Below are 16361 nucleotides of genomic sequence, written 5' to 3'. Positions count from 1 at the left end.
AAATTGAAAAAACTATCCTGAAATTTATAAGGAACCATGAAAGACCCAGAATAGTGAAAGCTATCCTGAGCTAAATGAACAAAACTGGAGGAATCAGATTACATAACTTCAAAGTACACTACAGAACTACTGTAATCAAAACAGCATGGTACTAGCATAAAAAAGACACATAGGCCAATGAAACAGAATAGTAAACCCAGAAACAAGTTCACACACTTACAGTGAATGCATACTCTACACAGGTGCCATGGACATGCATCGGGGAAAGGATAGTCTCTTCAGTAAGTGGTGCTGGGAAAATTGGATATCCGTATGCAGAAGAATGAATCTGGACACCTATCTATTGTCATATTCAAATGGATTAAAAACTTAAATCTAATACCTCAAACTATGAAAATACTAAGAGAAACCATTGGTGAAACTCTACAGGACATTGGATTGGGCAAAGATTTCTTGAGTAATACCTCAAAAGCAGAAGCAACCAATGCAAAAAAATGGACAAATGGGATCGTATCAAGTTAAAAAGTTTCTGCACAGGAAAGAATACAATCCAACAAAGTGAAGAGATAACCCACAGGATTGGAGAAAGTATCTGCAAACTACCCATCTGACAAGGGATTAATGACCACAATATATAAGGAGCTGAAACAAGTCAAATGGAAAAAAAAAAAAAAACTCTAACAATCTAATTTAAAAATTGGCAAAAGATCTGAGTAGACATTTCTCAAAAGAAGACATGCAAATGGCAAATAGGTATAAGAAAAGATAATAAGAAAAGGTACTCAACATCATTGGTCATCTGAGAAATGCTAATCAAAATTACAATAAGATATCATCTCACCCATTAAAGTGGCTTTTATCCAAAAGACAGACAAATGCTGGCGAGGAGGTGGAGAAAAGGGAACCCACATACACTGCTGGTGGCAATGTAAATTAGTACAACCACTATGGAGAAAAGTTTGGAGGTTCCTCAAAAAAGCAAAAATAGAGCTATCATATGACACAGCAATCCCACAGCTGGGTATATACTCAGAAGAAAGAAAATCAGTATATTGAAGAGATACTGGCACTCCTATGTTTGTTACAGCACTGTTTACAACAGCCAAGATTTGGAAGCAACCCAAAGTTTATCAACAGATGAATGAATAAAGAAAATATGGTAGATGTACACAATGGGGTACTATGCAGCCATAACAGAGAATGAGATCCTGTGATTTGAAACCACATGAAACAGCAAGAAAGACAAATTTCACATATTCTCACTTATTTTGGGGAGCTAAGATTCTTTTTTTTTTTTTTTTTTTTTTTTTTGACGCAGCTCTGTCATAAAGGCTGGAATGTAGTGGCATGATCACAGCTCACTGCAACCTCTGCCTCCCAGATTCAAGCGACTCTCCTGCTTCAGCCTCCTGAGTAGCCAGGATTATAGGCACATGCCACTACGACTTTTGCATTTTTTTGTATAGACAGGGTTTCACCATGTTGGCTAGGCTGGTCTCGAACTCCTGCCCTTAAGCCATCCACCTGCCCGGGCCTCCCAAAGTGCTGGGATAACAGGCCTGGGATTACAGGTGGGAGTCACCATACCCAGCCAGGAGCTAAAATTTAAAACAACTGAACTCACAGAGATAGAAAATAAAACAATAGTTAATAGAGGCTGAGAAGGGCAGTAGGGCAGGGGGAAAGGAGAGATGGTTATTAGGTACAAAAATATAGTTAGGTAGAATGAATAAGAGCTAGTATTTTATAGAACAGGGTGACTACAGGCAACAATAATTTATTGTACACTTTAAAATAAATAAAATATAAATGACTTGTTTGTAACACATTTAAGGATGAATGCTTGAGATGGATACCTCATTTACCCTGATGTGATTATTATGCATTGTACGGCTGCATTAAAATATCTCATGTACCCCATAAATGTATACACCTACTATGTACCCACAAAACTTAAAACAATAATTTTTGTCTCTATATAATATCATGTCACTTGCAAATTGAAATAGTTTTACCCCTTCCATGACACTGTGGAATACTTTTAGTTTTCTGGTATAATTGTCCTGGCCAGAACCTCTAGAAAATGTTAAATATAAGAGGCAAAAGTGACATCTTTGTTTTGTTCCTGACCTTAGGAGAAAGTCATTGAGTTTTACATTTCAATTAAATTCCTCTTAATAGCATAAGACACACATCCAAAGACAAAAACTACTTAGCTGGAAGATATGTCAGAATATACTAACTTAATGCAGCAGAGTTAAAATGATCAGGAATACGGAAGAGATCTTAAGAGACGTGGTTGATGGAGTAAGAAGAGCTGATAAATGTCATATGAAAACAGAGAGAAAGGGATAGAGCCAAATTTGAAGAGGTAATTTAATACATAATACACATTATAGACACAATTCTACTAATTTGAAAATATTAGAGTGAACACTAAAAAGTATTTTGTGGCATTATCTTTTTGATCACTTTGCTATGCATTTTCATACACATCCTTTTTATTTCACAGAAATGGGTACTATTTCATCTTTATTACATAATATACTTATTCTATATATTCCTAATTATTAACACACAATATTCCATGTTATAATATTTATTGTATCTTCCTGCATGGTATTAGATTATCGTGATATACCATAATATAAACTATCCCCAAAAGTTGAAGATTTGAGTTAATTTCCAATTTTTTGTTATTATAAATAATGCCACAACAGGTAACAGTTCACTTTAGGTCACAAGCTGGATAATATAATTCCAGCCATTAAAAAAATATATATATATACACACACACAGTATATAAACACATGTATATGTATTGTGTGGTTATGTAGTGTGTGCTTATGACATTTAAGTGTCACACATACATTTTAAAAACTGGAAAGAAAGATATCAAATATTAAATAAGTAGTGGTTCCAAATTATAGTTTATGAGATTATAGGTAGCTTTTATTGTATCAGTGCCTTTCAATATTTCACATATATTCACAATGAACACACATTGCTATTTCTGCAGCCAGAAAACTAAGCTTAGAAACAAACCCTGAGATTAACATCCTTTAATATAAATCTCTGCATACATTTCTGACCATTTCCTTTGGAAAAAAGCTTACAATTGAATTAATTTTGAGGTCCCTTTCCAAATTACTGTCCAATTTATGCTACCATCAAGAGGGCCCATTTCTCTGTAGCCTCAACAACACTTAGTATCATTTTATCTTTCCCAGTTTAGGAGTGTTCTCCGTTTAATGGTGATTCTGACAGTACAACCACATTTGGAAATTACTATTATACATTATTTTCGCAGCTTGAAGTACACTATTCCAATGTTAGTCATAATATTTTTAAACACTAAATTTAACTTAATTTTTTTTTAAACTTATTGAAATAGCTAGATGAGCCTGAGCACGGTGGCTCACACCTGTAATCCCAGCACTTTGGGAGGCTGAGATGGGATATCACTTGAGCCAGTAGTTCAAGATGAGCCTGGGCAACATAGCAAGACCCATCTCTCTATATAAAAAATGTTTAAATAAATATTTTTAATTAAAAGAAATAAAATTTTAAAAAATAGCTAGAAGAGAGAATTTTGAATGTTCTCATCACAAAGCAATGACAATTAAAAGAAATAAAATTTTAAAACATAGCTAGAAGAGAGAATTTTGAATGTTCTCACCACAAAGCAATGACAAGTGTTTGAAGTGACAGATATACTAAATTACTCTAATTTTATCATTACACAATGTATACACGTATCAAAATATCACTCTGGGCCTATTAATATGTACAATTAATGTGTCAATTAAAAACAAAATGAAACTTTGAAGTATTTTTCTGATTATGGAAGTTTTACATATATGTATATTTCTTGGATTTTGTAATTTTGCAGAAATGTACATAACAAGTAAAATACAAAAGAATTAATATTTCCACCACTTAGAGAAAATCACCAAAGTTAACACTTCAGTGTTAATTTCTCCACGTTCCCCTTGTCTAGTTCACTCATCTCAGGTCTCAGCTCACCCCTTACAAAGAAAAAAATTTGGAGCAATGATTCTTAAGCTGATGGTCCATCAGAATCACCTGTAGGGCTCATAAAAATGCAGATGCATGGGCTCTACTCCAGACCTTTTGAATCAATCTCTAAAGAGTGGCACTTGGGTCCATGTATTTTTAGAGACAAAAGCATATTACTGTGCTCCGTTTGGGGGTACTTCTTAAATTATAGTAAAATATACATTTAAAAAATTTACTGTTTTAAATGAGAACACATGGACACAGGGAGGGGCACATCACATACTGGGGCCTATCGGGGGGTTGGGAGCAAGGGGAGGAAGACCATTAGGAAAAACCTAATGCATGTGGGGCTTAAAACCTACATGACAACTTGATAGGTGCAGCAAACCACCATGGCACATGTATACTTATGTAACAAACCTGCACGTTCTGCACATGTATCCCAGAACTTAAAGTAAAATAAAAATAAAATAAATATTTAATCAGTTTTTAAGTACACAATTCAGTGGCATTAAGTATAATCACAATGTTGTACAAAAATCATCACTCTCTATTTCCAGAACTTTTTCATCATTCCAAACAGACACTTAGTACCCATTAACAGTAACTTCCCACACCCTTTATCCCCCAGAACCTCGTAACCACGACTCTACTTTCTACTCATAGAGTTTGACTACTCTAGGTACCTTTAGCAGAATTATACAGTATTTGCCTTTTTGTGTCTGATTTCTTTCACTTAGCATTAATGTCTTCAAGCTTCATCTATGTGGTAGCAAATGTTGGAATTTCCCTCCTTTATGAGGCTGAGTAATATTCCACTGAAGTATGTCCATACCACATTTTGTTTATCCATTCATCCATCAGTGGACATTTGGGTTGCTTCCACGTTTTTTTTTGCCATTATGAATGATGCAACTATAAACATAAGTGTCTCAGTATCTGTTTGAGTTCCTGCTTTCAATTCTTTTGGGTGTACTTATAAGTGGAACTATTAGATCGAATGGTATATATTTAACTTTCTGAGTTACTACTACAATGTTTTTCCACATCTGACATTCCTACTAGCAATGTACAGGGTTCCACTTTCTCCACATCCTCTTAAGCACTTATTTTCCTTTTTTTTTTTTTTCACAATGGCCACTACAATGGGTGTGAAATGGTATCTCACTGTAGTTTTGATTTGCATTCCTCTAATGAGGAGATATGTTGAGCATTGTATATCTTCTTTAGAGAAATTTCTATTCAAATCTTTTGCTTCTCTTTGAAACAGACTGTTTCTTTGTTGTTGAGTTGCAGGAATTCTTTACATACAGTTGAACCCTGTCCACCAAAGGTTTAAACCACATGGGTCCACTTATACACAGATTTTGTTTCAACCAAATGTTGATTGAAAATACAATATTCACAGAATGTCAAACCCATGTTTGACTTTTCATATATGCAGGTTCTGTGGGATTTGTGTATGAGCAAATTTTGGTATACACAGGCAGGTCCTAGAACCAATCCCCCACATATACCATGGGACAACTATATTCTGCATGTGAATCCCTTATCAGATACATGTTTTGCAATATTTTCTCACATTCCATAGGCTATCTTTTCCTGTGTTCTACTTTTTGCACAGTTGTCAAAATAAGACAGCATGTGGATTTTAAGTTTAAAGCCAGACTAATATTTAGTTATTAAAAAACTAAGTATCCACATGCTTATAAAACCTTAAGTGTTTACTGAATTGCAGAGACTTACGTGTTATTATAAACTTCTGATACCTGACAATAAAAGGCAAACCATAGAATTACACTGAAAAAAAGAGAACTAAGAAAAATTAAGAGGATTTTAGATTTCTTCAATATTCTTTAACAGCCAGTCTCTTAGGACTTTCATTCTGCAAATATTAAACATATTATAAATTATCACTAAAATTAACATGAAACTGCTGCTAATGTTAAAAACAAAATTTGGGTGAACTTCTTAAAAGTAACCACAGTCTAAAAAAGCCTAATGTAGAAACAAAAATTTCTGGAATATTTAACAGATAAAATACCAAACATTTTAAATGCAAGTAAAATAGGCAGGTGATATTTCAAGAGAAATACTGTGAAGATCTGTACTGAGAATCAAGACAAGAGTAGCCATTAATATAACCCACTTGGCCTTTTATGAATGTTTTTCAAAGGGGTTATTGAACTCAGGTTATTCTACTCTACAGGTAATATTGCATTTGGTAAGGGGGAAACCCCACACCTTAAAACTTAAAGATTCACGGTACCAGATGATAATTTAACAATCGCATCTTTCAGATTTTAGCTATGGCAATTAGCACTTTAGATATTTACTCCTATCAATGACAGTCACAAAGAATAAAGCAAAGCCCCCTAAATTCTTAAATAATTGCATTGCTCTCAAAAAGAGTAAGTTTTAAAAATTTTTAAAAATTGATACATAATATTTATACATATTTTGGGAGTACATGTGATATTTTGTTACATCCATAGAATACTCAATGATCAAGTCAGGGTATTCAGGCTATCCATCACCTTGAGTATTTATCACTTTTATATGCTGGGAACATTTCGAGCCCTCTCTTCTAGCTATTTTGAAATATACAATGCATTGTTGCTAACTATAGTCACCCCATTCTGCCATCGAACAGTAGAACTTATTCCTTCTATCTAAATACATGTCTGTACCCATTAACCAACCTCTCTCTATCCCTCCCTCAACATACACATACTTCCCAGACTTGGGTATCTATCATTCTACTATCTACCTCCATGAGGTCAACTCAAAAGGGTAGAGCTTAACATCTATACCTGAGCAGTTAACATTTGTGACTGTTGTTGTTGCTGAGACAAGGTAGTGCTCTGTTGCCCAGGCTGAAATGCAGTGGCACAATCATGGCTCACTGCAGTCTTGACCTCTTAGGCTCAAGCAAACCTCCTGCCTCAGCCTCCCAAGTAGCTGGGACTACAGGTGTGCATTACCATACCTGGCTAATTTTTTTATTTTTTGTGGAGATGAGGTTTCACTATGCTGCCCAGGCTGGTTCTGAACTCCTGAGCTCAAGTCATCCTCCCACCTTGGCCTCCCAAAGTGCTGTGATTACAGGCATGAACCACCATGCCCAGCCTATGATTGGTTATTAAAGACAATTCTATAAAATCTGAAAACACTATTGTGAGCATTTTCCCTAATATAAAACATTTTAAAAGGAAAAAATATTAAATGACTAAATTTATTACTCCTTATCACTCAGAGATTAATGAAAGACAGATCTGAACATCCCTCTTTTAAACTACACAGCAACTCTCTCATTGGGATACTATTTGGTTATTTAATTATGCCTGCAATTTTTATTATTCAAAAAAGAATAGTATAGTAAATCTACCAGCTTCTGATAGATATACAAATGAAAATGTGTGCTTTATTGGAACTGATTTTCTTCCAAAAGTCAGTACAAAAATTGTTTTTATAAGAGCAAAAAAGCAGTTCCATAAAATACTAAGATTCAAATACTGTTTTCCCCAGCAGAATGTTTCTTGAGAACCATCATCATATTACTCTTTAGGATGCACTGCTATTACAAAAAGAGTACTTAGCTATAATTATCATTTTAATATGTGTATACATACTTCCATCCTCCATTTTTTTGATCAATTACTGTATTCACAATGGGCCAAAGAGCACCCTCTAACCTGTATCTCCTAATTAAATATGTAATATCATTTGGGGAAATGTACCAGAATAAGTGACCAACAATAAGAAATCTCACTCCAGTCCAAAGGTTTTGTTGTGTGAAGACAGACATCTTCAGGCACAGAGGGACACAGACACACACACGCAAAAGCTTATTGATGGTAAAACAATAACTACTCATTGTATTTTTTTTAAAGCATAGAAAAATACAAGAAATAAACTAGAAGGTCTTCATAACAAAAACACCCAGAAAACAACTTCTGTTAGCATTTTGGTGTATTTTAGGCATTTGTGTGCATTTTTATAATAACATGGAGTGCATACTACATGCCTTGCCTTCCATGTTACCTTTTCTGCCTTCAATCTTTGTTAATTAAATAACTGAGAAACAAACTCATGAATTTAACTTATATGCCTTTTATTATTAATGTGGGTGAATACTTTTTAAAAAATACTCTGGAATTTTGTATATCTTCTTTTATGGATTTATTCACATTCATAATTTTTCTGAAATAAAAGCTCTTTACAAATTAAGGGCACTATTCATATGTGCTGTATATCTTTTTCATCAGTTTGCTTCTTGATTTTAATTTTGACAGCATCAGTGTTTTTTAATTAGAAATATTTTATGCTTTTAAGCATACCCATTTTATTCAAATGCAAAACTGAAAAAGAACAGACATAGTAAGACAACTGGAATAATCTTTGGAAAAAGAATGTCTTTATAGAGAAGATGAAATCAACAAGGTGTATTGGTTACCTGTTAAGTGATCTAAGTAGTACTGATAGAGCTTGCACTGAATAGGAGTCATTCTCACAGCTAACACATATTCGTGTTTTGGAGGCAAGAATTTTGTTAATGCTGTATAATCTTTCCTCTGTAATTAACAAGAAAGAGAATGAAAATTAATCTAAATATTTAACAGGAATGAACTACAAATTCTCATTGCTTATAACTGAAATATACACATAAATAAATAGGCACTAACCATATAAAAAACATTTTCTTAAATATATTTACCCTTTCTAAACCCATAATTTTCTACACAATGTATTTTATATGACTATACAATATGGTACACTGGTAAAAAAAAAATACTGCCACACACCAGGTAGGTTTTAAATTGAAGCAGTCACATTACCAAGTGAGCAATTTAAGTTTTCGAAATAGTCTTCCCTGTACAGAAACAAAAATAACAAAAGGTGTGGAGAGGATGTAGTAGGTAGTGTTAGCAAAATGACTTGCTTTAATCATATAGTAAAACCTAGGAGGCCGGGCGCGGTGGCTCAAGCCTGTAATCCCAGCACTTTGGGAGGCTGAGACGGGCGGATCACGAGGTCAGGAGATCGAGACCATCCTGGTTAGCATGGTGAGACCCCGTCTCTACTAAAAAAAAAAAAAATACAAAAAACTAGCCGGGCAAGGTGGCGGGCGCCTGTAGTCCCAGCTACTTGGGAGGCTGAGGCAGGAGAATGGCGTAAACTCGGGAGGCGGAGCTTGCAGTGAGCTGAGATCCGGCCACTGCACTCCAGCCTGGGCGACAAACCTAGACTCCGTCTCAAAAAAAAAAAAAAAAAAAAAAGACCTAGGAATCAAAGTCTAATGCAGTCTGAGTTGGCTTCTGAGAAGGATATGCTAATATGTCAAACAATAACATATAATTTTAGAGGGAATATTTGCCCAATTAAGAAAGCAATCCATCTACAAGCACTCTTGAAACCATTTTATTATAAGAATAGAAAAACAGAACACCAGTGTGCTAAATAGAAATTACTACTTAAACCAGAAGGAAAAATGCTGCCTGGGTAGTAGCGGCAATACAGAAACAGAGTACATGTAGCACGTGTAGCCAATCTGACCAAATGGAACAACTACTCCTTATAATGATGGCAAGTACAGTCATCCCTCAGTATCTATGGGAATACTGGTTCCAGAACCCACCCACACCTCCACAGATATCAAAATCCATGAAAGCTCAAGTCACTTATATAAATAATGTAGTGTTTGCATATAACCTATAAACATCCTCCCATATACTTTAAATCATCCCTAGATTACTTATAATGCCCAACACAATACAAATACTATGTAATAGTTGTTATACTCTATTGTTTAAGCAATAATGACAAGAAAAAAGTCTGTACATGTTCAGTACAGACACAGTCATCCATTTTTCTCTTAATTTTATTTTCTTTTTTTTTTTAAGAGACAGGGTCTTACTCTGTCATTGAGGCTGAAGTGCAGTGGCATGATCTTAGCTCATTGCAGTCTTGAATTCCTGGGCTCAAGCAATCCTCCTGCCTCAGCCTCGCAAGTGACTGAGACTATAGGTGCGCACCACCGTGCCTGGTTAATTTTTTAAAACTTTTTTTTAGAGACAGGGTCTTGCTCTGCTATCCAGCCTGGAGTGCAGTGGTATGATCTTAGCTCACTGCAGCCCTGAACTCCTGGGCTCAAGTGATCCTCCCACCTTGGCCTCTTAAAGTGCTGGAATTACAGGTGTGCACCACTGTACCTAGCCTCTGTCCATTTTATCTATTTTTTTAAATATTTTTGATTCATGGTAGGTTGAATCCATGGATACAAAACCCGCAAATATGGAGGGCAAACTATATATCCAACCAAAAGAATAGCCTGTCTCATTTGTTAAAACATCTCTGAGGCTATCATTAGTACCTAACGTTTGCAGAGAAAGTGCATATCTTGAGATCTATTAACTGCCAGCTCAGTCTCTAGATATTTATCCATTCATTAATATAGATTCACTGAAAATCTGTACGTAAACAACACCACTAGTCTATTCAGGTTATTATATATAATTGAAAGTAACAAAACTGTTTCTCCAGGATAAAAATGGCACCTCTCTTATTTCGTACTGGCCTTTCCTATAACCATTTCAAAAATGTGAGATTTATAATACTATACTATAGAATTAGGGTGAGCATAGGAACTTTATCACGATAGTTGTGTTCCTCTTAAGGAACTCCCTATTTTAAGGATGAAAAATCTAAACATTAACATAATAAGATATGAGGCTTTACACTTGGCAAATGAATTAACTATGCTTTAAACTTCTCAGCGGAACTTCTTTTTTAAAAGTTGAATGCAGCAGAAATTTTTGAAGACAATGCAAGGAGATATAACTGTAAAACTACTGAAAGAGTGGGAAAGAAAACACAAAATTATTAAACTTTAAGGTCAGAAAATATGTTGGGATTGTAATATAACAAAGTAAGAATATTTTACTACTATGGAACGTATCTGTACCTGAACACATCCAGCTAACATCTCATAGAGAATGTGAGCACGTTTTTTCATCACTCTGACATCTACCATGGTAGAATCTGCACACTGACCATTTTGAATTGGATTTATAAATCTATTCCTGAACTCCTTAATGGATCCAAGTAAATTTTCCTTGATAAAATTAACCATACAATGATCTAAGAGAGAAGACATTATTCATTAACAACATTAACAATGGTTGAAAAGACTTAGAAAAATTCCCCAATGAAATGTTCACGTCAGAAACACATGCATTAGAATTAAGCCACAAAAAAAGAATATCAAGCTAAGTATAGAATAAACATGGTTATAAGTCTGATCTACAAGTGAATTACTGAAACGAGAGAGAAAACTGAAGTAAAAACCATCCCTAAATACTAGACATGAATGTTTTTAAAAAATACCTAAGGACATTTTATTCAAGCTCACTATTCTTTATAAGAGATATGAAGTATAAAACATTTGTCCATTAATCTAACCATGATTTATGGTCTGTGAGGCTATCTTGTGAAGAAAGGAGATACTAAGTTAAAACAATAAAAGGAGTAATAAGCTACTATGCAAGTTAATTTATATTAACTGATTCATTTCCAGAATAATCAAATAATATTTGAGAGATCAAATAATAACAACTGTTATTCAGTATTCAGTTGGGGCTACACAAATAGTTAAAAATAAACTAATTACTAATGTATTTTGTAAGACTAACCCATTTTGTAAAAATGAATAGAGCTATCACTTGTCCCATACTATATAGGACCACAATATGAAACAGCATTTCTATAAATAGGGTAATAGAACAGAAAAGAGGAAACTGGAACAGATAAAAACAACATAAAGTATAGGCTAAAGTGAATGACTAGTATCACAAACAATAAAATAGCAAAAAGTTACCATAAATATACTAAAGGAATGTAACACAGAGAAAAATAACAAAAAGCCATTACAGTGGGAAAAAAAGTGAGCGATTACAACAGGAAATTTCAATTTGTTACTTGCTGAATAATCTCATGTTGCCTTCTTTAGTGTCACCACAGACATATGAAAATGAGAGAAATTCACAACTCACTTCCCTAGGTTTACATCAACTACCTTTAGCCTTAGCAAACTGTCCTGCCATGGATTCAGCAAACCTCTCCTTCTCCCATTTCCACTTTACTGAAATGTTCACGGTTCCCATTTCTTCTTGATTTCTTAACAGTACATGCCCCAAAACTGGAAAATCTCCTTACAATTATCTGGAGTAATCATATATGCTTATGTACTTTTTAAAGCAATCATTAAGACTTCTGATACTCTTGTAATAAATCACATTCCATATTTATATATGAGCATTCACAATGGCGTATCTCTTGACTGTCTTTTACCACTCATATTTATAAAGCATCTCATTTGAAAAGTATGTTATTCTTTCACAGCAGACTAAGATGAACGTATGTAGATCATGGTCTAGGATTATACTAGAGTAAGTAGAAGAAAGGCCAAATGGTAAAGTTACAAACATATTATCTGAGGAAATACCGATATTATACTGCATAATCAGAGATATTAACTCACACTCAATTAGGTTATTTTGAAGTGGTGTTCCTGTTAAAATAATCCTCCTCCTTGATCGTATAGAATTCATAGCTTTAGAAACAGCAGATGCTTCATTTTTTAGAATGTGGCCTTCATCACAAACAACAAAATCAGGGCCTACAAAAATATATAGAAAAATAACACAATTAATATACAATAAAACTGAAAATGTGATCCATTTAAGTAAATAAAGTCAATCCTTTAAAGTGCTGATCTTAAAGGAGATAAAATGACATCACTGTAAGTATAAACATATTTTATCTGCTCCTGTATTTGGTTAATACAACACTAATCATACTAATTATATCCAAATGGTACAGTATTGAAGTACTACTATAAATGGTATTCAAAGTCCTCTGAGTATACAAAAATAAGCAAAAATAAAAACAACAAGAGGGAAAAAGGTCCCCCTAACAGATATAGCTTATTTTTTAAAATGTCTTTTAAAATTGAAAAGTCTTTAAAGCTATTTCAGCATTAGTACATCAACTTAAACTATCAGCAAAGACTAAGAGCAATGTACACATACTTGAAAAGAAAATTTCAAAACTTACACTTTAAGAATAATATATGTCACAATAGACCATATAATATTTCCCACTTAGCTCAATAACATTCATTGCTGGGGAAAAATTTTAACTGATAAAAGAAAGTGAAACTGGTTGTTACATGGGTTTGGAGGGTAGGGAGAACAGCTTTCTAGCTATAAAAGATCTGAAAAGCTTAAACTCAGAAAATATTTGGGATTGCAATATAAAAAAGCAACAATATTTTATTACTATGGAATGCATTTGTAAATGAACAAATACGTTCCACAGCATTTGTGGACTCTTTTAGAAAGGCTTATTTGTTAAAATAACAGATATATATATTTTTTCCTTTTTTATTTTTTATTTTTTTAATTTGAGATGGTGTCTCGCTCTGTCGCCCAGGCTGTAGTACAGTGGCGCAATCTTGGGTCACTGCAACCTCCACCCCCCGGTTCAGGTAATTCTCCTGTCTTAGCCTATCGAGTAGCTGGGATTACAGGTGCCTGCCACCACGCCTGGCTAATTTTTTGGTCTTTTTAGTAAAGATGAGGTTTCACCATGTTGGTCAGGCTGGTGGTCTTGAACTCCTGACTCAAGTGATCTGCCTCCCAAGTGCTGGGATTACAGGCATAAGCCATCAGGTCCAGCTGATATATATTTTTTCTAGGGTATAATACATACTCAATTTGCTTGCTGGTTAACATATACACACATATTACTTAATTGCTGATTTCAACAAAGCAGCTGTCAAACTATCCCCCATCTGGTAAGCATTAGAGAAAATGCAACTTTTACATGACTTCAAAAGTAACTGCTTCAGTACGACAGACCAAATAATAACAACTGTTATTCAGTATTCAGTTGGGGCTACACAAATAGTAAAAAAAAAAAAACTACTAATATCTTGTAAAACTAAAATCTCTAGCTTTGTATTTAAAAATTATGCATGCCTTACTTTAAATCTGAAAACATTTTCTACAGAGAAAATAATGCCTTTTACAGAAGTGATTTAAATGGTTTTACCACTTAATATTCCATATCCATGAGGATGCGTTGAAATGGGTACTCTCATACACTCTGTGGGTGTCTAAATTAGTATCAAACATTTTGGAAGTCAATTTTACAATAACTATCAAAATGCAAAATGTATAAACCCTTTGACCCTTATTTCAATTTCTAGGCATTGGTCCCAAAGATATTCTTCCACAGGCACCCAAAGATACACAAAAAGAATGTTCTCTGCAGCACGGTTTGTTATGGAGGAAAATTGAAAACAATCTAAAAATTTGTCAGAGGGGATCTGGTAAATGGGGCTTAAACCATGGGATAATGGAATAAGTCACAGAGTTAAAATTAATGATGAAGACACACCCCCACTGGAGAAGCTGAAGGTTTGTTTGCAGGAGAAATTCCCGACTTTACCTGGATTTGAGTCAAGTTAGAGAGCCAAGCCAAGCGAAATACAGGGGTAGAGGAAGTAGCAGAAAGGCACTGGGAGATCGCTGGATCCCCAAGCAGCCCATTCCTGCCTGGCAACACAGGGATCCATCAGGAGGGTGGCCATCAGAGCAGGAGGTAAAACTCCACAGGAAGAAAGACTTCTGTAGCTGAACTTCTTAACAATTTGAATGGGGCGAGAAGCCTCCGGGCCAGAACTCCGGGTGAGGGGGCAAATCCAGATTGCAGATTTCACAGGTGGGGGATGAACTAAAGTCCTTTCTTTTGCAGCTTGGAGGTGGAAAACCTCTGGCAAGTTTTCAAGGCAGACTCGCCCTCCCCCAGGAAACACACTCTGGCAAGTTTTCAAGGCAGACTCGCCCTCCCCCAGGAAACACACTCTGGGCTGTTTGGGGGGCGGGATGGGGCGGGGCGGGGGGGCGGTGCATGGTGGGAGTGAGACTAGACCAGCCTTCCAGCCTTTCAGTTGGCGTGGGAGGTGGGTGAGGCCTGTGACTGCTGGCTTTCCCTCCACTTCCCTGACAAACTGCATGACTCAGCAGAGGCAACCATAGTCCTTCTAGGTACACAACTCCAGTGACCTGGGAATCTCACCCCATCCCCCACAGCAGCCACAGCAAGACCCACCCAAGAAGAGGCTGAGCTCAGACACGCCTATCCCCGACCCCACCTGATGGTCCTTCCCTAATCACCCTTATAGCAGAAAACAAAGAACAAATACTCTTTGGAGTTCTAGGGCCCCGCCCACCACCCACACTACTACAGCTGATGCATTCTGGAAAGCGCCACCTCCTGGCCGGAGGCCAACCAGCACAAAAACAGAGCATTAAACCAGCAAAGCCAAGGACCGGCATGGAGTCCATTGCATCCTGCGCCACCTCCACCAGTTCAGGCGCTAGTATCCATGCCTGACAGACCCATATACGGTTCACATTACAGGACTCTGTGCGGACAAACCCCAGTACCAGCCTGGAGCTGGGTGGACTCGATGGGTGGCTAGACCCAGAAGAGAGACAACAATCACTGGAAGCCACATCCACAGGAAAAGGGGGAAAGTACTACATCTAGGGAATACCCTGTAGGACAAAACAATCTGAACAACAGGCTTCAGCCCTAGACCTTCCCTCTGACAGAGCCTACCCAAATGGGAAGGAAGCAGAAAACCAACCCTAGTCATATGACAAAACAAGGCCCGTCAACACCCCCCTAAAATCACAGTAGTTCACCAGCAATGGATCCAAACCAAGAAGAAATCCCTGATTTACCTGAAAAAGAATTCAGGACATTAGTTATTAAGCTAATCAGGGAGGGACCAGAGAAAGGCAAAACCCAATGCAAGGAAATTCAAAACATGATACAAGAAGTGAAGGGAGAAATATTCAAGGAAACAGATAGCATAAAGAAAAAACAATCAAAAATTCAGGAAACATTGGACACACTTTTAGAAATGCAAAATGCTCTGGAAAATCTCAGCAATAGAATGGATCAAGTAGAAGAAAGAAATTCAGAGCTAGAAGACAAGATCTTCAAATTAACCCAATCCAACAAAGACAAAGAAAAAAGAATAAGAAAATACAAACAAAGCCTCTAAGAAGTCTGGGATTATGTTAAATGACCAAACCTAAGAATAATCAGTGTTCCTGAGAAAGAAGACAATTCTAAAAACTTGGAAAATATATTTGGGGGAATAATCAAGGAAAACTTCCCTGGCCTTGCTAGATACCTAGATATGCATATACAAGAAGCGCAAAGAACACGTGAGAATTCATCGCAAAAATATCTTCGCCTAGGCA

General features: G+C 35.8%; 1 protein-coding gene across 1 annotated transcript in view; it reads right to left on the bottom strand.

The window, feature by feature from the left end:
* ATRX (ATRX chromatin remodeler) overlaps nt 1-16361 on the bottom strand; it is a 331194-nt gene that overhangs the window by 126142 nt on the left and 188691 nt on the right. The window contains 3 exon segments of the mRNA XM_033201745.1: nt 8477-8594; nt 10985-11160; nt 12560-12697. Coding sequence (XP_033057636.1) covers nt 8477-8594; nt 10985-11160; nt 12560-12697 — 432 coding nt within the window.

This window comes from Trachypithecus francoisi, unplaced genomic scaffold (assembly GCF_009764315.1).
Source record: "Trachypithecus francoisi isolate TF-2019V2 unplaced genomic scaffold, Tfra_2.0 Lachesis_group6, whole genome shotgun sequence".
Taxonomy (NCBI): domain Eukaryota; kingdom Metazoa; phylum Chordata; class Mammalia; order Primates; family Cercopithecidae; genus Trachypithecus; species Trachypithecus francoisi.
This window is presented reverse-complemented; position numbering and strand designations above follow the sequence as displayed.